At 39.2% G+C, this 25,736-nt stretch overlaps 1 protein-coding gene across 3 annotated transcripts in view; it reads left to right on the top strand.

Annotated features, from left to right (window-relative positions):
* Window positions 1–25,736, top strand: part of dse (dermatan sulfate epimerase) — an 89,747-nt gene that overhangs the window by 18,357 nt on the left and 45,654 nt on the right. For 2 of the 3 annotated variants that reach the window (XM_069886810.1, XM_069886811.1), the window contains one exon: window positions 7,783–8,247. The exons of the other annotated variant lie outside the window; for it this stretch is intronic. In XM_069886810.1, coding sequence (XP_069742911.1) covers window positions 7,835–8,247 — 413 coding nt within the window. In that variant the 5' untranslated portion in view covers window positions 7,783–7,834. The remainder of the gene's footprint in view (window positions 1–7,782; window positions 8,248–25,736) is intronic. 3 annotated transcript variants of the gene reach the window in all.

Raw genomic sequence — 25,736 nt, 5'->3', positions numbered from 1 at the left:
AATTTATAATTTAACTTTATTTCAGATATTCAACAAATGTTTTAATATCTGAGATCCTTATCTATTACATTAAATTTAAAATCCCATTTATAAATAAACTCATCTGATTTAACTTCTATCAGAGTTCAATATCCACCCATGATGGTTTAGTTTTATCAAACATTAAAAAGTAAAAATCTTAATTGTGCTGCTCTAATAATTTTTTAAATTGGGAAGTTGTAATCCTCCCTGTTCATGTTTACATGCTAATTTTTCTAATGACTTTCTTACTGTCTTTCCTTTCCAAAGAAATTTCCTAACTTATTTATTTAAATTCTGGAAAAAAAATTGTTTTTCTACAAATTCCAACTCTATTATCTGACCATTCTCCTATTTTAATTATCGAGGCTTCTCTTCACTGATCAGTTGCTGACTTTAGATTTTACCTTTTAAAAATATTTCTTTTGTCCCATATTCATATGTGTGAGTTCTTAGACAACACATGGCTGAAGGAAAAGGTTCCTTACTTTAAAGTTGTTGTAAACAGCACATGAGGCTGCAAGCCTCCATTACAGACCTTGCATACTGTCTCTTACTCTGTCAACCAAGTATAATCAAACAGGAGCTATAATCCTTAAGGCAGTGCAACCATGATCTCTATCATTAAAGTTCATGCAATACAATTATTTGATATTTAGGCTCTTGGCTTTTAATTAATTTTGAGACATTTTTTGGTCCTTTAGCACTTTGGAATAATTTTGTTCATTACCAATTTGAGTTCTTTTTGTTGATTAATTCATTTATATTGGATTATAAACCTTATCCTTGGACATTTTTGCTTGTTGGCTCATTAATGTTTTTAATGGACCTTTAATTTTCATTTAGAAAATACTTGCATTTTTTGAACCCTATCACATTGACAAATAATATTTGAAAATATTTGATTGATTTACTGTTTGAACTTTGTTAATCTGTAATGATGCTATAGTTTTGCAGCAATAATATCTCATAAATGATGATTAATTATCTTTTCATGTCTTTGATGGTGTTTGAGGATAATTGTTAACCAATGCACCATTATAAAACATTAATTTGGAATGTACTGCTTGAAAGTGCAGTGTAAGAAAATGAAATAGTAACTTTCAAAGGAGAGTTATAGAATAAGTTGAAGGATAAACCTGCAGTGCTATAGACAGAGCTGGACACCTAGTGCTGGGTCTTCACCTGAAACATCATCAAATTCTTCCCCTCCATGTCCCCTACCCCTCACCCCCCACAGATGTTGCTCGAACTGCTGAATTCCTGCAGCAGTTTTTAAAATATTTTCCTGAAATGACAGACATCACAATATCATCAAAAACTGTGCGTTTTGAATGAGCTAGGGCACAGTGTTAATAAGAATATTGCAGTCCTCAAGGATATAATATAGAATTTTAAACAAAATGCAAGACATTTACATGGAGTGAGTTTTAGCCTGGGAAAGTAGGCTGCATTCCTATAAGTGAAACCTAAAAATGCCCTCCAGTGAGATGCAAGGAAAATATTTGTTCTGCCTTTTCAATCCATTTTAAAATTGGTATGTATTGGAGAATTAACTAAGAGAAAACCGAACTGGGTTAATTGGTCTATTTTAAGATTGGCAAGGTGTAATTATTGGGATGCCAGGGGGGGGGAGGAGGTTGGAGAGATCATGACTAGACTGCATCTGTATTGATGAAGGGTCTAAGTTTATTGTAGCATTCCTTTAGAATGACATTAAAACTTATTGAGTGTAGAAGTTGGTAAATCCAGCTCCAATTTAATAGGTGTTGTTTATATTGTACCTGGAGAACTACAAACAGTTTTGTTTTTTTATTTAAGGAGGGATCCTGTGCTGTTGAAGGCAGTTTCTGGGCTGAAGTGATTGTTATGTATATGCTTGATGAAATTTGGATGAATGAGGTATTGAAATATATAATTCTGAGGTAAATATTGATGGAATATTTTAATGTATTCCATTCAAGACAAGGTAACATCATTTCAAATCAAGGGATTGCCTGTTTAAAATGGTGATGCAGAGGAATTCCTAAATATTTTGGAATTCTCCACCCAAGAGAATAAAGACCCTGCTGTTAGAGATACTCAACTATTGAAATGAAATTTTCCACAATATGGGGAACATAAGTTCAAGAGAATTGTGAAACCAGTGAAGTTCAAAGCAACTGTGATTGTATTGAATAATGGAGTACACATGAAGGGCCATAGGACCAACAGCTGCTCCTTGTATTTTTATGCTCCAAGGTAGTCTATTTTGTCTTCAGCATTTTTTCTTTACCTCTACTTGACTGCTTGGGGCAATGAATTTCATCCTTGCAATATGTAGATAAAATTTGGTTTGGTATTTTTGCTTTTTCTTTTTGGCATTTAGGGCATCTGTTCTATTGAGAAGGATCCTAACATTGTACCCAATTTGTTCCTGTATTCAACAACTTGTCCTCCGATAATTTTAGATGATTACATTTGTGTTGAGAAGATTTATTTGCTAAAGATCCTAAAGTTGTATTTTCTAGTTTACATTTGTAACTCTTTGTCATACTATTTCAGTTCAAGTTCTGATTTTTAAAAAATAAAATAAAATAAAATCTCTCTCGCTCGTTTTTCCCCCCCCCCCCCATCCCCCGTATTTGGCTTTCTCCAAACTTCCTAATGACGTACCTGGAATCCAGGGAATCTCAGCCTGGATAGATGTAGCTTCATAATTTTTTTGCCTTTATATTTGGTCAGGTCTACCTATCAATACCATGTTAGTCTTTGATTCCCACTTCGCCTAATGTGTGTATCAATACTTAAAGGTGTTTAAAGGGGGCAGTCATTGTTGTTCAGCTCGTAGAAGTAGAGCATCTGCCTCGCAGTGCTGTCTCCAAGGATTGTGCAGATTCTACAGGTGTACTGTGGGGGGCTTTCTAACTGGTTGCATCACTACCTGGTATGGAGGTGCCATTGGACTGGAAAAAAATCAACCAGTGCTATCATGGTGATCTTCTTCACTCCATCAAGGACGTCTATCTACAAGAGGCTGTGTGTTTAAAGATCCTCACTGCCAAAGCCATACCCTCTTCACACTGTTACCTTTGGGAAGGAATTACAGGAGCCTGAACATTCATGCCCAGTGGCACTTCTTCCCATCTGCTATTAGATTTCTGGATGGACAAGAACCACAGACACTACCTCACTTTCCCTTCCTTGCATTTATTTATTTGCGATGTTAATGACAAATTTTGATTCTACAGGAATATATATGTTCTTGTATTAAAAATCTCTTGGGCTTGAATTACCTTGAGGAAAGTGGGTGCAGGGGGTGGTGAACCTAACACAATTCGCTGTTTTTTTTTCCCTAAAATAGTTGCTGTATGAAAAATTCCAGTGGTTTTACTGAATTCCCCAGCTGGATTCCTAACTTGTTGCCTGACACATTCACAAAATTATCCCAGTAATTTAAATTTAGGGGAAAAATATAGTAAAATGTGGTCTGGTTAATTTTTTTTGTGGGGTTCGGGGGAACCATTTCTGCTTCAGCTCTATCCTAAATCTACTCCCCTGAATGCATAACAATATTATAATAGCAGTTATTTTTGGATTGTCTGGTTCATGGATTACCTCAGATCCATTAAAGTGGCCTGTAACATGATCCAAGGAAGTATTGAGCACTACATCAGTGTGCATTGTCCTTGGTGAGATTTGTTGCATTATATATTTATCCGGATAGAATTCCTATTCATTTGATTTCCTCTGGGTGTTATATTGGCAGTCAACTGAGATGAATAATTTCAAATTAAACTTGGAAGTCACCAGAATTCATCACTGCTCTCTTGAAAAAACAATGTTTTAAATGTGCAATTTGTCACTTTTTTTGCCTGGCACAGTTTTAGAAGGTAACGACCCTTGTGGAGCTGGACCCCATAGAGATTAAATGGTTGATGTGGCTGTCTCAAAGGTCCAGGGGTCAGAGTCTGATCCTATTTGTTTGGCCTTTGCACATTGAAGTTTTTTTGCCAGGTGCTCTCGTTTCCTCACCTTCAAAAGATGTATGCTCTACTGTAAACTACACTTTTACAAGTGACAGAAAAATTAATGTGGAGTTGGTGAGCATATGGGAGAGGAAATATTTACATGATTACAATGGAATGAGGAATGATGGAATGGAAAGGATGGATCATGCGGCGCAGCAATAGAAATTCACCAAGATTGTGTTATTTTCTTTTAAAACAATAACTTTATTAATAGCCACTAATAATATAACACCTTAGTTAAATCAAACCTAAGGTGTGTGTGTGTGTTACCCAAACCAAATACAGCTTGAGCACTATTCTGAAAAGTTGTTCCAAAGTTCAGTCTTAGAAATCCTGTGTCAAAACTTACTCTTAAATAGATGCCCAGAAGTAATCATTAAAGAAGTGGGAGAAACTGAGTGACCAGATTGCTGAAAATGCATGAATCCTTGCTGAGAAATATCTTTTTGGACAAATGGTTGTCACAACTCCATTTTCCTTGCATAGGGGAAATGAAACTTGTGGCTTCTATGATGCTTCCACAACCCAGGTAGGGGTCAATCAAAATGTCACCATTTCTTTGGTCACAATCCAATCCAGCAATTCTCCTGCTACTAAAACCCAGGTATGGGTCAATCAAAGTGATCTTTTCTTTGATCACGGTTTGTTTCAATAAGTCCTCTGACGGGGGGGAATCAGCCAAATTGTCCACTTCACACAGTCACTCCATCTCAGTGCTCCATGAGATGGCTGGTAGTCAATAATGAATGCTGCTGCCTTTAAAGTTCCACTCACGTGACTCACCACCTGTGTCCTTAGGTAAAGCATCAAATGTTGTTTCTCTTCCACCAGAATATTAACTTTGGATATCATCTGTGCTAGTGGGATATGGTTGCAGCCGGTACTAGCCCTTAAAGTGATACTCACACTAAATGAAACTGGAGCTTGTAATATGGGGTTATCCTATGAAGAGCTGGTATGAACCCAATGGGATTCTTCTTTGTTAATAGTTGATACTGTTGTAATCTTTGATCAGAATACAAAGTAATACCTAGCAGCAAATTCAAAGATCTTCATTGTAAAATTTCACCTACTAACTGAATGTTAGTCATTAGGAAGATGGAACAAAATTAATTTTTTTGTTGATGAATTTCAGTTTTCTTTTTGAGAACCTGGATTTATACACTTTACATTTTTTCATTGGAAATTAAAATGTTCATATTATCATGAACAATTAAATCTCGTATAGAAAAAAAAACGATGATTAGAACATTACAACACAGATACCGGCCCCTTTGGCCCTTCTAGTCTGTGCCGAACCATTTTATTTTGCCTAGTCCCACTGACCTGCATTCAGTCCAAACCTCTGCCATCCATTTACCTGACCAAGTTCTTCTTAAATGTTAAAATTGAGCCCACATTATCCCTTCAGCTGTTAGCTTGTTCCACTCTCCCAACTCTCTGAGAAATTCCCCCTCATGCTTCCCCTAAACTTCTCCCCTTTCACTTTTAATCCATGTCCTCTGGTTTGTATCTCTCCTACCCTCAGTGGGGGGGAAAAAAAAGCCTATGTATATTTACTCTATCCCCCTCATAATTTTAAATACCTCTATCATATCTTCTGCACTCCAAGAAATAAAATCTTGATCTTTCCCTGTAACTCATTTCCTGAAGTCTGGGCAATATCCTAGTAAATCTTGAAAAGCGATAAGATTGATTAAACATGACCTACCATGCACAAAGTCATTTTGATTATCCCTTATCAGTTTCTGGCTATGCAAATAATTGTATATCCAATCTCCTAGAACACCTTCCAATAATTTACCTACTACTGATATCAGGTTCACTGACCTTCTAATTTCCAGGGTTACTTTTGGAGCTTTTTTTAAAACTATAGAAAACATCAGCTACTGTACAATCTTCTGTTTTCACACCCATGGCTAAGGATATTTTAAATATTTCTGCTAGAGCCCCTGCAATTTCTGAATTAGTCTCCTTCAAGGTCCACTGAGGGTAGGTGAGATACAAACCAGAGGACATGGTTTAAAAATAAAAAGGGAAAAGTTTAGGGGGAAGTTCTACAGAGAGTGGTGGAGAGTGAAATGAGCTACCAGCTGAAGTGATGAATGTGAGATCTATTTTAACATTTAAGAAGAATTTGCACAGGTACATTGACGAGAGCGGTATGGAGAGCCATGGTCTGGGTGCAGGTCAGTGGAGCTAGGTTTTAAAAAAAGGTTCAGTGCAACTAGAAGGCCCTGGGGATTTATCCACCCTGATTTTTGGTTTAAGATAACAAGCAGTTCCTCTTTTTTAATTTGTATAGGTTCCATGATCTCACTGCTTGTTTTCTTTACTTCCCATGACTCTCTTCATGTTTCCTGAATGAATACTGATTTTTTTTGGGGGAGGTTGGGGAAGAGAAAAACATTTAAAATCTCCCCCATTTCTTTTGGCTCCATGCAAAGCCAACCGCTCTGATCTTCAAGGAGACAAATTTTGTACCTGTAGAAACCCTTAGGATTTTCCTTCACGTTGTCTGCCAAAGCAACCTTGTGTCTTTTAGGCTTCCTGATTTCTTTCTTGAGATTTTTCTTGCATTTTGTTATTCTCCTCAAGTACCTTATTTTCTCTATGTTGCCTTTACCTGTTATACACCTCTCTCTTCCAAATCTTATCCCCAATATCCCTCAAAAGCCAAGATTCCCTATGCCTCCTAACGTTGCCTTTAATCCTGACAGGAATAGTCTGTATCTCACACATCCTTGCCCGAAACAATTTATCCCAATCCATGCATTCTAAATTATTTCTCAGTTCCTCAAAATTGGGCTTTATCCAATTTAGGATCTCAATCCAAGCCCCACCTTGTATCGATAGCCCTTTTTCCATGAACTTGGACAGGGTCCAGTGGAAAAGGAATATTGTCTGAATTCTGGTGTCAAATGATGTCATTTCGTGCTGGAGATGAACCACCTCAACCCCTACTTCTATCCTTGGCTTTTGCTGACGCTGGCATGCTGATAAAACCAGTGGAAAAGGGACAGCAGAAAGTCAACAGCTTCCATTTGAAGGTAGAACATTCCAATCTATGGGGATGAGTGTGTTTAGTGGAAAAGCAATTGGTGTCCCAGTTAAGGATGGCCCATTGGAAACCACACAAAGGACTTCCTATCCAGGGGCACTGCACAGCCAATTAACTGGGATGCCAGTGGAAAAGGGATTGCTCTCTCTAATTTATTTTAATGCCACTAGGCATGTGCATATGCCTGTCACTGTAATGTTAAATTAGCCAATGGCTTGGTTAAGAAGCTTTTAGGACCTCTCATTTGTATAAGATTTAAAAAAAAAAAAAAAAAAATATTTATTCTGACATTCCAATTGAAAGGATAGTATGAGGTTGTGTATTTTTTCCTTATCAGATTATAATATGAAACTGGTTGGCCACATGTGAGTCTCTCATCTATTCCTGCTTCTGTTGGGACAAGGTAACATAAATGAGGTTGACTATGGACAAATTAATTAAATAAATTTGGGCAGTAAATTTACTGTATAACCCTAATGACAAATAAATTCCAGTTTATTGATCTGATCTTGTTCCCAACCTCCTTCCTTCCCTACCACCAAATAACAGCTGGATTCTTCTTAATGTGCTCTAGAGACCACTGGTATTTTAATAAATGGCAGGACATTTTAGCATGGGAAGAATCCCAATATTGCTCTCTCATGTTGCATTGAGAATAGTAATTGTTTTGTGACATATACTTTTCTTTTCCAGGATTGTTGAAGATGATTTGGTTGGAAGTGGGATTTGGGGAGCTGATTCCACAATGAAGACATACACACATGGAGTACCAGTCACATTTTTCATTAATTTATTCTCCCTATTGGCACATACTGCAAGTGAAAAACCTGGTGGCAACATCCACTTCATGAATGGGAATTATGATGGTCACCCCATGCTGTACTTCAGTCAAGGAGATGTGGAGGATCTGCGGCTCAAGGCAAAAAGTACTCATCGGCACATTGCGAACAATATTTGGGATGCAGTGCATATCATGCTATCAAATCCAAAGGAATATCTGCCTCCCTGGGACCCTAAGCTTTTTAGTGCTCGATGGAATGAAATCTATGGCAACAACCTGGGAGTACTATCTATGTTCTGTGTATTGTTCCCAGAAAGAACAGATGCTGTGGAGTTGGCCATGGACTACATGGCAAGGATGGCATCTCAGCCTAGTTGGTAGATTTTTGTTTTGATTTTTATTTTTGAAGTGTGTCTTGTTGCATTTTATGGATTTGCTTAACTTTGCTGCATGTACAAATTGGTCTAAAATGTAGCTTTGATACCACTTGATTTGCATACCATATACTCCAATTTTATTTTGTGTATGAAAATAAATCTGCAATGGGTAGTAGTTTTGAATTAACGTCGGCTCATTTCTTATTCCCATATTTACATTTTAAATAATTTATACATTGTGTCAAGATGCTGAGATATCTTTTGGCTTGTGTTATGTTTGATAAATGCTTACAATTTAAAGCTTGATCTCAATATCACTGCATGCAACCACAGAAAAGTTGTTTGGAACATTTTTTTCATTTATTGAAGTATATAAAAATGGATGTGATTTTTTAATTTTTTTTTTTAAATGGACAGTTTCCCCTGATGAATAGGTAATGAATTAGAGGAAAACTGAGTACCATGATAAGGAGATATTGTGGCAGATGTAAATTATGGACATATGCCATCATGTTGAAATAACAAGACCACACCTCGTGTTTCAGCCAGAGAAGAGCAAAAGCCTTTATTGACGTGCTGTCAGGCTTGATATAGACAAACAACAGGTGACCTGGCGTCATGACATCTGGAGTATGTACTACCTCATGACATTCACATTGAGTAGGCCAGGGCTTCTCCATAGACCTATGGGTGCTGCTGATTCACTATGCCTCGTGGCTGTAGTGGCTAGTTGCCAGTAGATAGGAGCCTGTTGTGTCTAGCTATTATGAGTTTGGAGCTGTTCGTGATGGTTCTGTCCACTTCCGCCCCCCCCCCCCCCTCCCCCAGCATACCGCTACAGCATTAAGTTACTGGTAATGTGGGAGGTAGTGTGATGAAATCTCCCAGAAACATGTACAACATGAGTTGGATGCTATGTCAGGACCAAGTTAGCTCACCTGTTCTTCAAAAAATGTTTGTTACTCATCTGGCTAGAGAACAGGGCTATATCTTGGTATTGCATCTGAAAAAAATAGGTAACTCTAACCATGTAGAATGTGCTCAGATCCGCCGGACCCAGTGAATTTATTTTTAATTTTATTATGGCTTGCACTGGTAATGTCAATATCAATGTGACAGGGTAAATTATTCTTCTAGTGTATCAGGATTCAGTTAAGTGGAGATACTTTTGATGTACAATAGTTGCTGACTGTTTTAAATGAATCCTGATTCTTGCCATTTCATTAATGTATAAAATATTTGGTGAAAACAAAATCAGAATGCACATCCTACCTCCAACATTTGAAGGCTTATGTTTTCATGAAAACAGAATCCTGACGTAATACAGATTTTATTTATTACAATAAATATCAAATCATTAGTGGTTAGAAGGAATACTACAGGAGACTAGGTTAGAAATATATACTCTGGTTTGTGAAGTTGCAAGAGTGCTGGGTGATGGAGAAAATTATTGAAGTAAATTTTGAGGGAATTGACCTGTTTAGAAGATCTTGGAGTCATTAAATTGTAGTCGATAAGATGTTGGAGAATTTTTTCATTTTATTATGAGCCCAATGGATTTGCATATCAAACTATTTTGGGTGCTTCTGCAACCTTGGTGTGAAATGGTCAGTCTGGCTCATTAGGGCAATTGTTATACATAGCTAATTAAGGTCAAATTATTGTTAAATTAATGCAGTAAATGAAATGCAGTTGTAGGATTTAAGGATGTGATTCATTTTGTTAATGTCTCTGGTAAATGAAAATATCAAACTTTTGTTTGATCAGAATTTGTCAATAAAAGAACACATTTTGACTCACTGAGTCAGACAGGACTTGACATTTACAAAAACACTTATTTTCAGTTCATTAGCAGGATAGGGAGCATTGTTAAGATAAGCACCTTATTTCCCTTTTAAATGATTTTTAAAAAAGTGTAAATGCTGGAAATTCTAAATCAAAAACTGAAAATAATGGAAATTGCAGACCAAGTTAAATCTGAGCTAAGAGGTGTTTTGGGTCAAAGCCTCTTCATTGCAACTGGATTGTCAGGTGGCTTTTATGTTTATTGTCCATAACAAAGTTTGGAAATTTTCAAAAGGTCATATTATTTATGGAGAGAGACTGTTTTTGGTCATTGAAAATATATTGAAGAGACTAGAGTTTTCAGCCATGCACTGTTACATTTAAGACTGAATCGGATCAGATGTTGCTGGTTTTTAAAAATTGTATTGCATGTTATTTCCTTGGACAGTCAGGTGGCCATACACTGTGTCTTAAATTTTGTGAAGTGGGAGGGGTGGAGAGAGGAGGAACAGAAGGTCTTGTTCCATCTAGTGGTTTTATTTTCCATCATCATGAAGAGAACCATCTGTTACATAAATTGTACCAAATAGAAACTGTTTGGTTGAATACTCCCCCTACCTCCATTTCATAAAATATTGCTCACCCCAGTACACCAATTGCCAAATTTTGTCTGAATAGTGAACACCAGTAGGAACATAGAACAGCACAGGAAAGGGCCTTTGGTTGATGATGTCTGTGCCAATATAATCCCAAGATCGATAGAGAGATAAATAGGGAAGTAGATGAGGGTGTAACATAAATTGCACATCTTTCTTAAACTCCCTCCAACCTTTAAATGCATGTCCTCGAGTGTTTCATCTTGTATTCGTATGTGTGAGTTCTTACACAACACATAGATGAAGGAAAAGGTTAATTTAAAGTTGTTGTAAACAACACCATGAGGCATGCCATGAGGCTGCAAGCCTCCATTACAGATCTCACATACTGTGTGTCAGCCCCCTGCTGGCAGCCAAGTCTAATTAAACAGGAACTATAATCAAGGCCTTCCTAGTGGCCATGAAAACATGATCACTATCATTACATCTCCCTTTAATAATTAACAGTAAGCTACTTTTGTTTTAACATGTTTTCTTTGTATAATTCTGCAATTTTAACATCAGGAACTTACATTTTCATTATTATCAACATTGTTAACATTTTAAAATTTGTGTTCACATTTGCATACAGTAAAACTTGAAGAGTGAATAAGATAGCATAACTTCATTCGATAACACAGATCTTTAAATTTGCTCAATGAGTCTCCTTGAAGGATTTACGTGTCTTGACAATCTCCTGATTGATTGACCTTGAATCTGAGTTGTTGCCTCAGATTATGCCTTCTCAGATGTGCATTCAGGTTGTTTGACAGCATCCGTTCCATCTACTGTGGCTGGTCCCATTTGAAGGTCTCTATGATTTCTTCGCAGAACAGCCCCTTCATCTGTTTGAATGGTGTATGATCTTGGTTGGACTTCACTAAGGACAGTTCCCTTCTGAGTACATAAGTTTTGTCTTTTAGCCTTGCTTCGTCACCAGTGTGGAGTTCTGGTGGGTTTTTTGTTCATCTGTCAAAGTAATACTTTTTTTCTTTCTGTTGTTCTTTGAATTTCCTCACTTTTTCCCCCTCTTTTGCATTTAGGAGGTTCTCCTGAATAGATACGTTTGATCTTAGGCTATGTCCCATAAGGAGTTGTGCTGGTGACATACCGCATTCCAGCGGCATGGTGCGATATACTAGCATGCTCTGATAGAAGCCTTGTACATCAGTCTTTTCACTGTCTGTACTGATTTTTCCAATGAACTAATGGACTGTGGAAAATGAGGACTTGACGTGTGTACAAAGTCCCACTCTTTGGCAAACTGTCGGAACTTTTAAGTGCAACACTTGGGTCCATTGTATTTGAAGACCTCGCTTGCCACGCCATGTCCGGAGAATATGGCTTTTATACCTGCTATGACAGCATCTGCAGTGGTGGTGTTCAGTCTACACACCTGGACATGGGGAGAAATAGTCTGTGACTACAAGAAAGTCCTTCCCTTAACATTCAAATAGGTCAGCACCTACCTTCTGATAATGTCTGTGTGGTGCTGGGTGTGGCTTTAGTGGTTCTGCAGGATTACTTGCTTGATATTTCTGGCATATTGTACAGTTTGACACTTCATTTGTTATATCATTGTTGATTCTTGGCCAGTACATCACCTCTCATGCTCTTTGCTTACACTTTTCGATTCCGAGATGTCCTCCATGGATCCTTTTTAGCATCTCTTTTCTCAGACTCTTTGGGATAAGGATTTTGCTTCCTTTGTAGATTATGTCTTTAACCACTGATAGTTCCATCCTGCAGTTACAGTACTCTGAAATGTCAGGTGAGCATTCCTGATTCATGTTGGGCCATCCATCCAAGATGTGTTTTTTTTCCTCAGTTTCTCAGTGTTTCATCTTTGTTTGTCTCTGACACATCTTTCTTAAACTCCCTCCAACCTTTAAATGCATGTCCTCGAGTGTTTCATCTTGTATTCGTATGTGTGAGTTCTTACACAACACATAGATGAAGGAAAAGGTTAATTTAAAGTTGTTGTAAACAACACCATGAGGCATGCCATGAGGCTGCAAGCCTCCATTACAGATCTCACATACTGTGTGTCAGCCCCCTGCTGGCAGCCAAGTCTAATTAAACATCTGATATGGGCAGTGCACTTGTGATCACGTCGACGAAGGCATTCACGTCTTCATCCATTCTGGTGTTTGCGGGCTCTCATGTCAACAGCTCTAGACAATCCGTCTGCTGTGTACATTAGCTTACCCGGAGTGTACGCCACACTTAATGTATAGAGTTGCTGCCTATTCCTCATTCTGTGTTATCAGTGATCATTCATTTAATGGCTTTTGTAACCATGCAGTCAAGGGCTTATGGTCAGTCTCTACACTGATTGCTTGTCCTGACACAAACTGATGAAATCTTTCACAGGCGTATGTGATGCTGAGCAGCTCCTTTTCAATTTGAGTGTATCACGTCTCTGTGCCTGTCATTGAGCATGATGCATATGCACTGGGTTGCCAGTCATCATATTTTTGCAGAAGAACTGCACCAAGCCCACTTTGTGATGCATCTGATTATATCTTGATGGGTCTCGCTGGGTCGTAAAACCTCAGAACTAGTTCCTCTGTGAGCAATTTTTTCACTTCGCTCCATGACTTTTCGTGCTCATGATTCCACTCCCACTCAATGTTCTTTTCTGTTAGTCTTCTCAATGGAACCATCTTTTCTGAGAGGTTGGATACAAATTTACCCATAGAGTTGACCATTCCATTAAACCTCTGTACATCCTTTATGCATTGTAGCCTTGTCGTGTTCCCAATGGCGGACACCTTTCTGGGATCTGGTCTTTTGCCCTCACTGCCAATAACATCTCCTACAAATGTTAGTTCTGTCACCCCAAGATGGCATTTCTCTCTATTTAGCTTCAGGTTTGATTTCCTTGTTGCTTCCAGCACTTTCCTTGCCTCTCATCATGCTACATGCTCATGCTTCCCCATGTTACAATGTCATCCATTGAGGTATCAACTCCATCCAGGAGCTCATAAACCAGATGGATAGTTTTGTGATACACTTCAGGAGCTGAGGCAATTCCAAATGGTAACCTTAGGAATCTGTATCTGCCAAATGGAGTATTGAAAGTCCACAGTCTTGAACTTGCTTCATCCAATTTTAACTGCCAAAATCCTGATGATTCATCTAACTTGCAGAAAAACTTTGCTTTTGCAAACTGTGACATGATTTCTTAATGCATCGGAAGCTTAGTTTTCTCTCTTTATTGCTTTGTTTAGATCTCTTGGATCCCAGCAAATTCTAAGCTTTCCATTCTCTTTGTCCACATCAACGTGCAAACTTACTCACTCCTTGGCTCATCTATCTTCTGAATCAAGTTCAGGCTTTCCATCCTGACCAATTCTGCCTTTAGTTGCTTTTGAAGCACAAATACAGCTTTTCTGCATGGATGTATTATCGGTGGCACACATTTATCTACTCTGATCGTGTGTTCTCCTGGAAGGTAGGCTGGACCCTGAAATAGGTCATGGTACTCTTTCATGAGTTCATCATAGACTGTCTCTCCTTCGCTTTCCACAACGTGGACTCTTTTTACCAGGTTCAGTTTCTCACAGACTATTAAATCTAGTATGGCCTGTACATCCTTAGGTACCACAATAAATGCTAGCATGTGCTCTTTGTCCTTGTGTTTCACTTTGACCATGCATTCTCCTTGCACTGGTATATTGATACCTGAATAACCTGTCACCTTCACTTTTGTTCCATACATCTTTTGTCTGGGTCTAAACTTATTAAAATCAGTCTCTGGTATTACATTAATTTGTGCTCCAATTTAACTGAAATGTATATGTCATTCACTTTTAATCTCAACATCCAGTCTCTTTTTATCTTGTTTTCAGTCATAGCATCTACATAAAATTCCTCTATTTCCCTTTCATCTACTGCATGAAAATTGCCTTGTACTTGATTCCTACAGCAATGGGTGTAATGGTTGCTTTGGTTGCACATATAACCTGTTTTACCATATGTTGGACACTTTTTGTGGTAGGTGTTTACTGCATCGACGATATGGCTTTCGATTGTTCCTTTCATTTTTGTTCTCTGGCCATGCCTCTTTTCACTTTGGCGTGCTTTCAGTTAGACAATTTTTGTCCGTTCTTGTTTGCTGCATCCATTTTGCAGCTAGTTTCACTGAACAGCTTGTTTGCCTATGCATTTACAGTTTCTGTAGTCCTACAGAGTGCTATGGCTATTTCCAGGTCTAGACTTTGCTCTCTTAGCATTCTTTTTCTTAGACTATTATCTGGAATACCATATACAAGACTGACTTTTATCAGTGAGTCAGTCAGACTACCAAATTCACATGTTTTGCTTCTGTTTCTCAATTCAATCACATACTGATCAATACTTTCTTCTGTATACATGTGAAAAATCTGTGCCTCTCAAAGGTCACGTTACGTTTAGGTATGTAGTATGCTGCAAACTGTTCCATTATTTTTTCCAGTTTCATTTTGTCTCCTTCAGCAGCAAATGTGAAGTTATTATCCACCTCCAGGGCTTCATCACCCATGATGTGTAAGAAAACTGAAGCTTTCACTTTATCACTTTACTCATCAGCTCTGACTGCCACAAAATACAATCCAAAATGCTGTTTAAATCTGTTCCAATTTTCAACCACATTACCTCTCAGCTGAAATTTCCCTGGTGGGTGTCATCCTTCCATTTTTAACTGTTAGCTTCTCTTCACTAATCATTTGCTGACTTTAGATTTTGCCTTTTAAAGTATTACCTTTTAATTTCCTTCATCCCACTTCTGATACCCATGTTTCATCTTGTATTCATATGTGAGAGTTCTTAAACAACACATGGATGATGGAAAAGTTTCTTTACTTTAAAGTTGTTGTAAACAGTACCATGAAGCTGCAAGCCTCCATTACAGATCTCACATATTCTGTGTCAGCCCCCTGCTGGCAGTCAAGTCTAAACTAATCAAACTGTAACTATAATCAAGGCCTTGCTAGTGGCCATGCAAACATGACCACTATCATTACAGTCCAGTATGTACCCTAGAAGAAAGATTCTTACTGTCTACTTTGTGGCCATGAGCTGTATGTTAATTTTCATGAGGATAGGAAAATTAAATTAAGGCCTTGTTCCATCTAGTATGTCAGAAGTGATGGCCTGGAATGTAAAATCATTAAATGCAATAATGAACATAAACTAAATCAAATGCAAAATATGCCCATGCAACACCTGCCTTCCTTTAATTTATGTAGTAAAGGTGGAGAAATAATAAAAAATATATTTTTTAGGCTCCTTAATAACTAATGAAAAGTGGAAATGGATATCTAACTTGTTTAGATGTTTGGTTAAATTGCAAGTTTTTCAATAGAAATGGAACAACAATGAGCATTCATGCATGAGATAGCCATTAGATCTAAAAATCTAAAAACAGAAACCTGGGTTGATGTTAAGTGGATGAACATGACTGTCCCACAATTGATATCTTTATATATGAACAAAGGCATTTTGATAAACAATAACCAACAGTGCACATCAAAAGTATCAGTACTTGCAAAGGGAGGAGGGCGATAAGAAATGCAAAGTAAATCAATGTCCAATAAATTATTTGATTGATTAAACAAAATTCAAAGTTTCCAGAAAAATAAGCTGTCCGTCCAATTCTTATTGTTGTTGCATTGGGAACCTGGAATAAAAATTACACTAAAGTGTGTAATTTCGTGAAGTGCATGAGTTGCATTTAACTTCTTTTGGTGACATGCCTATGTTTAAACCCCAGCACAAATAAAGATATAAAGTAATAGTTGTCCTGTTTCATGTACTAAATGTAGTGACTTGTATATGTTGCCTGTTGCATCCAATATTTCAGTTGAATTTTGAAGTCAAGGACAAATGTAAATGTCGATAGCATTTCCACTTATCTTTTAATGCTCATTTGACCTTTCTCAGGATGTAACAAAAGAAATGACTAAAACTGAAAGGATAAAATTTAAGATGTGCCTAATGACTTCTAGGTATTGTGTTGCCTCAATGTAACTGGATCAAATGCAAGCTAAAGCAGATACTCCTATTTCTTTTTGGAATTCATAAATGTGAATTCCAGCAATGGAAACTAATACTTCTTTCCTGATGTAAAGGAAGATGAGAATTTTTTCTGGTACAAGGCTTTTATTGATGGTAAAATCAATTCAAACCAGTTCTGTAAGATCACACTGCAATACAATAGATACGGTTATCATAAGGTAACAGTGCCTTTGATTGTACAGTCACTGACACAAGTACGCACTGTTGATCATTGAGCATTGAGAGGGTGCAGAATTTTTGTGAGGTGAGAAGATGGTGGAAGAGCTCAGATATCATGGTCAATATGTGAACTGATGTACTAGGAAGGAAAATACTTAATTCTTTGCTGTCAGTTCCAGGAACGTGTTTAAAAGTTAAACTTCATAAGTAGTGAATCATCAGAATGTTCTTGCACTATTCAGTAAATGGATAAAGTTGGAATGTTGGTGGAGAAATAATTAGCGAAGCACGGTTAACGTAACAGTTAGTGCAATGCTATTTAAGCGCCAGCAATCGGGGTTGGATTTTGAATCCTGCACGGTCTGAAAGTTCATATGTTCTCCCTCTGTTTCTGTGGGTTTTCTCTGGAGGCTCTGGTTTCCTCCCACCATTCAGAAACTTACCAGGTTGGTCAATTGGGTGTAATTGGGCATCATAGGTTGAAAGTGTCTAGTAATATGCTGTATGTCTAAATCTAAAATAAAATTGAATCTATGTCAGAAAAGAGTTCTGGGAAGCAGTTGGAATGGCACTTATTCATATTGGACAAATTAATACGCTGCAGGTTTAACAGGCAGTATCTGGTGTAGGGTTTAAACTAATGCAAGATGAAGTCCATACAAATGATCAGTGCTTCTAGACTGGATTATAAGTAACTGAGGCATCTGTTTGCCATCTTCACTGAATGGTACAAAGCCAACAGTGCTCATGTGGTCTGGGATGCTACCAAATAGCATGGAAATTGTTCATGTGTTTTTTGGAAACTAGTTAAAACTTTAGTCATGGACCTTGAACTCTGTGTGTGCAGCCTGGTGTCAAACATCACTGTGTAGAGATTGTGTTTATATTGTACAAATATGAGTACTCATTGGAATAGTGAGCAGGAATGGTCATAACAGCAGTGTATTTGCCTGGTTTGATGAAACAAATTAGAGGAGATTTTGCTGCATTTGTGCTACATTTTGGCTGGGAATATTAAAAACTTAAAATGAATTTGCAAATGTTTGATGCTGAGAAACCATAGATTCATGTTTCATTATTCAGCATCAAACTTCCTCCGTTTAATGAGTACAAATCTGTTACTGCATCAAATCTGAGTATTAATTTAAAAAAATCCTTGAGGAAAAACCATCATTGAACAAAATGTTTAAGAATGATAGGAGAAAAAAATAATCATTCAAGTGAACAGCCAGTAGATCACGACAGTAAACTAACTGATTATTGGATTCCATTAGTAGGTCTCAGAGTACAAATCAAAAGTATTTGAACTGTTTCCAGGAGAAGATTGACCTACCTCCCCCAAGCATGCCATGTTAATCAGACAATAATAAAGATATCCTGGACATGAAGATGTTGGGGCAACCCATTCTCGAAACTAGTGCTTGCAGAAGGCTGGAAGAACTACTCTCCTGGGAATGGAAGCTTTAACATTTTAAAGGTTGCTGGAAAAACTGAGAATTCGCAAATGCAGAATTGTATTTCAGGGACAAAAGATTTTGGATGCAAGTCCATAGCTTCCATAAAGTGGTGGGGTGATTCATAGGGCATTAAAGAAGGTCCATGCTATACTTTGGAAAAGGTGACTTTCCCTCGATTTCCATTCATTCAGCCCTTACCTCCATCTCCTCTACTTTCGGCATTGAGAAAGAGAGCCAAGCTGAATTGGATATTGTAGATGATAGTTAATCAAATGGAATCAGGGGATCAGCAAGGGAGAGAAAGAGGAGATCAGCAGCTAACAAAAAAAGTGCGCAGAAATCTTAAGTAAACACAAGAAAAATAAAAGGTGGTGTATTCAAAGATGGGTTAGATCTTCAGTAGGACAAAATTTCAATATTGCTTTAGAGAAAAAAAGTATGAACGTGAAGCTAATTATCATGCATGATGGTATTTTCTCCAGAGCAATTTGCACAGCAGAGCAATAAAGAACAACAATTTCAGGCCGTGTAGATAAAGGTGTACAGTAAAATTTCCATTATCCAGGATTCACGCAACCAGCGAAAAGTAAAATCGTGAAAACAAATAGGTTAAAAAAAAAATGAAAGTTTAAAATTGGTGTCCCCTTACTAATCACTTGGATTACTTAAAGTGGTATGTGAGTGGAAAGAAAAAAGGTTGGTCTAAATATAAAATATAAAAGTAGATGTAGGAACAGAGAAACAAGGTGGTGTAGATATAAAAATCTCTGAAGGTGACCAGGAAAGTAAAGAAGAATTTCTATTAATAATGGAATTGAGTACAAGACTAAGGATATTCTATTAAGTTTGGAGAAATTTACAGGGTTGATTTGCCAAAGTAGTCCTTGAGCATTCTGATTGGTTGCATTACTCTCTGTGTGGAGGTGTCAATCCCCCAAGTCAGAAACCGCTACGAAGGGTTTGAAACTCAGCCAGTGCCATCATGAGCATTTGTCCTCACTCTCTTAAGAGGCTGTGCATCAAGAAAACCATCTCTATCTTTAAGGACACTCACCACCCAGGCTATGCCCTTTTCTCGCTGCTACAATCAGGAAGGAGGTTCAGGAGTCTGAAGACACACAGTCAACATTACAAAAACAGCTTCTTTCCCCTCTGCCATCAGATTTCTGAATGGACGATGAACCTAGGGAGACTACCTCACTTTATCTCTTTTTTGCACTAGTTTTATTTTAAATCTTGTATTTAGAAATTTGTAATTTATAGTCATTTTGCACCTTGTTCTGCACAATACTGCTGCCACCAAACAACAAAGCATGACGTGTTCATGACAATAAACCTGATTCTGAGTTGAGGGACTGCAATTGTATAGAGAAGCCAGGGATGCTCTTTATAAAGCAGATTTGATAGATCTGTTCTGAATCATTGAAAGTGTAAAATTGGTCAAAGTCTTCCCATTGAGTCGAGAAGAGAACTTTTGTCACATCTTGTAATATGCATCTGCTGTTTGTAAGGATAGTAAAAGCAAATGAATTCAACTATATCTTGGAACAGAAAATTACATATACAAAGGGAAAAAAGTTTCAAAGCATTGGACAAGTCCTTCCCTGCCCCTTAAGAGTTAGACAACTGACACTAGTAATTTGTTTGATAACTCATGTTATCAAAAATTAAATGAATTTTTATGCAAATTAGCAAACCATTGATTCAAAACCAGCTAATGAAGGGGCAGCACAGTTGGTGTAGAGATTAGCACAATGTTGTTGCAGCTCCAGTGATCAGGGTTTGAATCTAATGCTGTCTGTAAGTGTGTACATTCTCCTCATGTGTATCTGGGTTTCCTCCGGGTGCTCCAATTTCCTCTCCCCCTTCAAAACCTACTGTGTTGTAGGTCGTTTGGATGTAATTGAGCAGCATAGGGGCTCAAGGGCTGAAAGGACCTGTTACAAGTTAAATTTTAAATTTAACTTGTGTTAGCTCAAATTCATTTAAGATCCAATAATTCATCCTTATCTTGCTCTTTCTTGGAGATGGACTTTCACCTCCAACCTTCTACATTTAAACTGCTATTCATTTCTGACAGAGCCCTGGCCACAGTTTTTTTTTAAATACATATATTCCTTAATTCTTAGTTCACTCCTTCCTGGGTTTGAGCAAAAGATCTTAACCATGTATTTGTCCAAATCCCTGTGAATAAGAACTTCTTTATCCCAGTCTTTAATAGTCCACTCCCCTGTCTTATGCTTGTATTTATTTACTGTGAAAATACTAAACCTAAATGTTATTGCCTATAATTTTGTATAATTATTAAATAAAAGCTGATTATAGTGTTCAAAATCGAATCTACGGGGACAAATCATTCTTTCCTTAATTTTTTAACACACTCATCTAATTGGCTGATATACATGTGATAGTTCATTTAATATTAAAACAAATCTCTAATCTTAAAATTTTGATTGATATTGGTTCTATAAATGCCTTGAGCTGACGCTCCTCATTAAACAGGTTCAGTATTGTTGCTTCCACGGGTACCTAGAATTAAATGTAATTATTTCCTCATGCATCACAAGTTTTCATCTTTCCAATGATTTACCAAAGAGAGTGAGAGAATTTGCCCATAACATTTTGAAATGAGCTATGTCTTAATTACTATCATCTATGTAGCCCAATAATATAAATGGTCTTCTGACCTCTGCATTGAAATAAATGTCAGTATTTCTGTAACTTTTGTAGTCTCCAGAGAAACAAATGTAAACATTGATATTCTTGCCATGTCAGAAGAGCAAGGAACTTGACCAAAGATCCCACAAGAATGATTTGTCAAATGGGTTTTTAATACTGAGTCATTGTAAAGATTCTGTTAATTTAATTTTTTTAATACTCAACAATTCAGCACAATTACACTGCAGCTTTCAGCTTGCTGCACTTTTCCCAATGATAAATTCGGCAGCATGGTCAAGAACTTCAATGTGAGAGTATTGTCCATTCCATTCAATAGCAGGCTAATCTGCTGTGGTAGCAGCAGTTACAAGGATTCCAATTGAATGCAGTGGACTGCTCTAGAAGGAATTTCATTGGTATTCAAACACAAAAACAAAATATGCTGGGAATAATCAGCAAATTGGCTATTATCTGTGGGATGAGAAAAAGTGTTAACATTTCTGGTTGTAATGCATGTCGAAAGAACCAAAGACTTGTTGATCCAAACCAAGGCTTTTAATAACTAAAAGACTGGAGCATATCACAAGTAGGTCGACCAGTCCAGAATGATCTGGTCTGGCTAGGAGCAATCCTTTAAGACCTGCCAGTAGGTGTGGCTACACTCTCAGCCAATCACAGTCAACCTACACTACCATCTGTACGTATGCACATATACACATTGGTGATAGAATCTGTACTTCACACTGGTTGATGAAAAAGTGGAAAAAAAATAAATGCTTTACATGGCAGAGAGAAGGGGGTAAAGAGAATGTAGGGAATATCTCTGACGGAAATCAAGATGTAGGTGACACAAATACTCTTAATGCTGCTTGAGAGGCTGATGAATGATATTCATGTGATCTGTTTGGATGAGTATAAACGGAGGGAGATGAAAGGCAGTAGAGAAAAGATATTGGAACTGTGTGATACAAAATATCGCAGATGATGAAAATCTGAATGAAAACAAATGGTACGTTTGTAGTGATTGCTGTGGCAGTGCGACACAATGACGAGATGTCCACACAGTATGAGGGTGAACTTAAAAACCTCACCGCGTTGCCCCATGAGGAACGCCCACTTCCAGTGACGTGTGCTGGCTTCAGGAAGTGACATCAGTGCATCAATTTGTCACTCCTGGGCCGGCGGTGTGCCACATGGAAGTGGGGGGGGGGGGGTGTTCCCTTAGTTCACACTTGGCATTAACTGTGGGTTTCTCTGTAGTGAAGGAGGGCCTGCGCCATCTTGGGATGGCCGACTGTTGCGGCAATTTGGTCCTTCAACCCGTGTGGTCGCTCTGGCCGCTACACTACTCCCCCCCCCCCCCCCCATACACAACTGCCGCTGCCACCTGAGTGGTTTAACTTGGTCTCTAGATGGTCAGCCTCTGCATCTGTCCTGGTGATCTGGGGCTGGCAGGTGAGAGTCAAGCTGCATGGCTTTGAGGTGGTCGACTGTGAATCTGCCTAGTCAGCCACTAATGTCCAGTGTAAACACAAAACCGTCTCTCTGTAGAACCTTGAATTAGCCTTGGTACAGACTCTGTAGGGGTGTTCCTTGCTGACCTCTCCTTACGAAAATGTGGGTGAACTGCATGTCTGTGGGGACGTGGCTGGGCAGAGAGCCACCTTGAGACGGGGCGTTCACCTTCTTGTACCCTCAACCTCTGGAGGACCTCTAAGGCACTGGGCTGTGGGATGTGGGCTGGAGGGGTTGAAATGGATGTCCCCGGGAATGGTGAGTGGGAAACCATACACCATCTCTGCGGATGAGGCTGGCAGGTCCTCCTTCAGTGTTGTTCAAATGCCTAGGAGTACTCAAGGGAGCGAATTTCCCCCACCCAGTTGGGCCATGCAGCCGGGTTTTCAAGGCAGCCTTCAGGTGTCGGTGGAAATGGTCATCCAGGCCATTTGCTTGGGTGTAGTAGGCTGTGGTGTGGTGTACTTGACTGTTACAGAATTTAGTCAGGTTGGACCAGAGTGAGGAGGTGATGTGAGTCGGAACTCGGAAACTTGCCACCCAGGTGGATAGGAAAGCCCTGGCACACATCTCCATGTTTCACGCAGGCATAGGTATTGCCTCCGGCCAGTGGGTAAAATAGTCAATCATTGTGAACAAGTACTGCATTCCCTGGTTCACATGGAGTGGGCTGCGTGGACATGCTCGAATTGGCATTGTGCCAGCTCGAAAGACTGGAGTGGGGTTTTTGTGTGCTGGTGTGCCTTGGCATGCTGGCACTGTAAGCAGGTTCAGGCCCACAGGGTCACGTCTCAGTGGAGGCCATACCACACGAACCTGTTGAACAGCAGGCAGACTGTGGACCTCGTGGAGGGGTGGGTTAGGACGTGGATCTGGTCGCCAGGTTGCAGCTATTATAGGTCTGGGAGACGTTGCGCACAGGGATGGGCCTCCTGGATGTCCATGTCCTCCGTTTAGTCTTTGGCGAGCTGTGTGATGTCGAGCCTTCCTGAGGTTGCTGCAATCATGGGTCTGAACAGCACGTCAGCCACCACATTGGACTTGCCTGTGACGTGGCAAATATCTGTGGTATACTCTGAGATGTAGGAGAGGTGCTGCTGTTGTCTCGCTGACCATGGGTCAGATTAGTGATCTGTGTAGGCGGTGAAAACCCTTCCCGGAAAGGCTGTATCGCCAGGTACAGGGCCAACGGTTCACGGTTGAACATGCTGTATTTGACCTCTGGCACTCGACCCATTGTTCCAGCATTGTGCCCACTGCTATGTCTGATGTATCTGTTGTAAGGGCCAGGGGAAGTAGAGTCTGTGAGCACCAGGTTGCCAGTGCCGTTTTTGTGGCGTAGAAGGCTTCGGTGGCATCTGGTGTCAACTGGAGCGTCTTGTTGCCGAGCTTAACGAGGTCAAACAGGCTGCATGAGGGTGGCTGCTTCCGTTAGGAAGTGATGGTAAAAGTTGACCATCCCCAGGAATTCCTGCAGGCCTTTGGTCATGCTCGATTTGGAGAAATTTTGAATGGCCTGTACCTTGTTGGGCAGTGGCATGGCTCCCTCTGGGGTGATGAGGTGTCCTAAGAAGCCTATTGTCTCTAAACCAAACTGGCACTTGGCCGGGTTCACCGTGACTGCTGCAGTCTGTCAAACAGGAGAGTTGGATGCATCCTGTGACTGCTGGCAATGAGGATGTTGTCTAAGTAGACGAAGATTACATTGAGATCCATGCCAACTACGTCCATTAGTCGCTGGATCGTCTGGGCCGTATTTTTAGTTCAAACTGCATCTGCGTGAACTCAAAAGACTGAAGGGTGTGATGATTGCAGTTTTTAGAACGTCGCTGGGGTGTACAGGGATTTGGTGGTATCCTTCAACAAGGTCTGCCTTGGAGAAAACTTATAGCCTTGCGGTGAAGTCCTGGACATGTGGAATGGGGTATCTGTCTGGGACTGTTGCCTCATTCAGCCATTTGTAGTTGCTACATGGGCACCAACTGCCAGAGCTGTTGTGAACAGGCTGTTTGAATGTTGTACGATCCCCAGCTCCTTCATGGGGGCGAACTCGGCTTTGGCTTGTTGGAGCTTGTCTTCTGGGAGGCGCCGGGCCTGTGCGTGCACTGGGGGCTCAGTGATCTCTATGAGGTGCTCACATTGGTCCAGTTTGTGGATCCCTAACGGCAGGAAGGAACGTTGCCGCAGAGTGAGGGGGAAAGACTGCACTGTGGTAGCATTCACTAACTGACGTCTCGTAATGTCCACCAGCAGTTCGCGTGCCGTAGGAAGTCCGCCCCAAATAGTACCTGCCCTACAGCAAAATGAATTGATGAAGGCAAGGAAATAGATGTGTGCATAGATTTTATTAAGGTTTTTGTCAGAGTACCATATGGTTGGTGTATAGCCATGGAATCCATGGAACCTTAGCTATGTGGGTTTGGAATTAGCTTGCCTGCAGAAGGCAGAGGGTAGTAGTAGGTGAGCATATTCTGTCTGGATGTCAGTGAGTAGTGGCATTCCACAGGGATCTGTTCTAGGAACCCTGCTCTTTGTGATTTTTTTAAATATAAATTACCTGGATGAGGAAGCAAAAGGGCCAGGTCAATAACATGGCTTTCAATTGTCCCTTTCATTTTTGTTTGCTTGCCATGCCTCTTTCCCCTTTGGTGTGATTTCTGTTAAACAGTTTTTGTCCGTTCTTGCTCACTGCATCCAAGTTGCAGCTAGTTTCACTGAACACCTCGTTTGCATGTGTGTTTACAGTTTCTGTAGCCCTACAGAGTGCTGTGCTTTTTCCAGGTCTAGATTTTGCTCTCTTAGCAGTCTTTCCCTTATACTATTATCTGAAATGTCCCACACATCTGTTTTTTTATCAGCAAGTTGGTCAGTCCACCAAATTCACATGTTTTGCTTCTGTTTTTCAATTCAGTCACATACTGATCAATACTTGTTTCCGTTTTCTGTATTTGAAAAAAAATCTGTGCCTCTCAAACGTCACGTTACATTTAGGTATGTAGTATGCCCCAAACGATTCCATTATTTTTTTTCAATTTCATTTTGTCTCCTTCCGCAGAAAATGTGAAGTTATTATACACCTCCAGGGCTTCATCACACATGACATGTAAGAAAACTGACACTTTCACTTTATCACTTTTCTCATCTTTTCTAATTTTCTGCCATATTACCTGTCAACTGAAGTTTCGCAGGTGGATGTAAACCTTCAATTTTTCACTTCGTT

This window comes from Narcine bancroftii, chromosome 6 (assembly GCF_036971445.1).
Source record: "Narcine bancroftii isolate sNarBan1 chromosome 6, sNarBan1.hap1, whole genome shotgun sequence".
Taxonomy (NCBI): domain Eukaryota; kingdom Metazoa; phylum Chordata; class Chondrichthyes; order Torpediniformes; family Narcinidae; genus Narcine; species Narcine bancroftii.
Note: the sequence above shows the minus strand (reverse complement) of the source record. Positions and strands in the feature narration are given on the sequence as shown.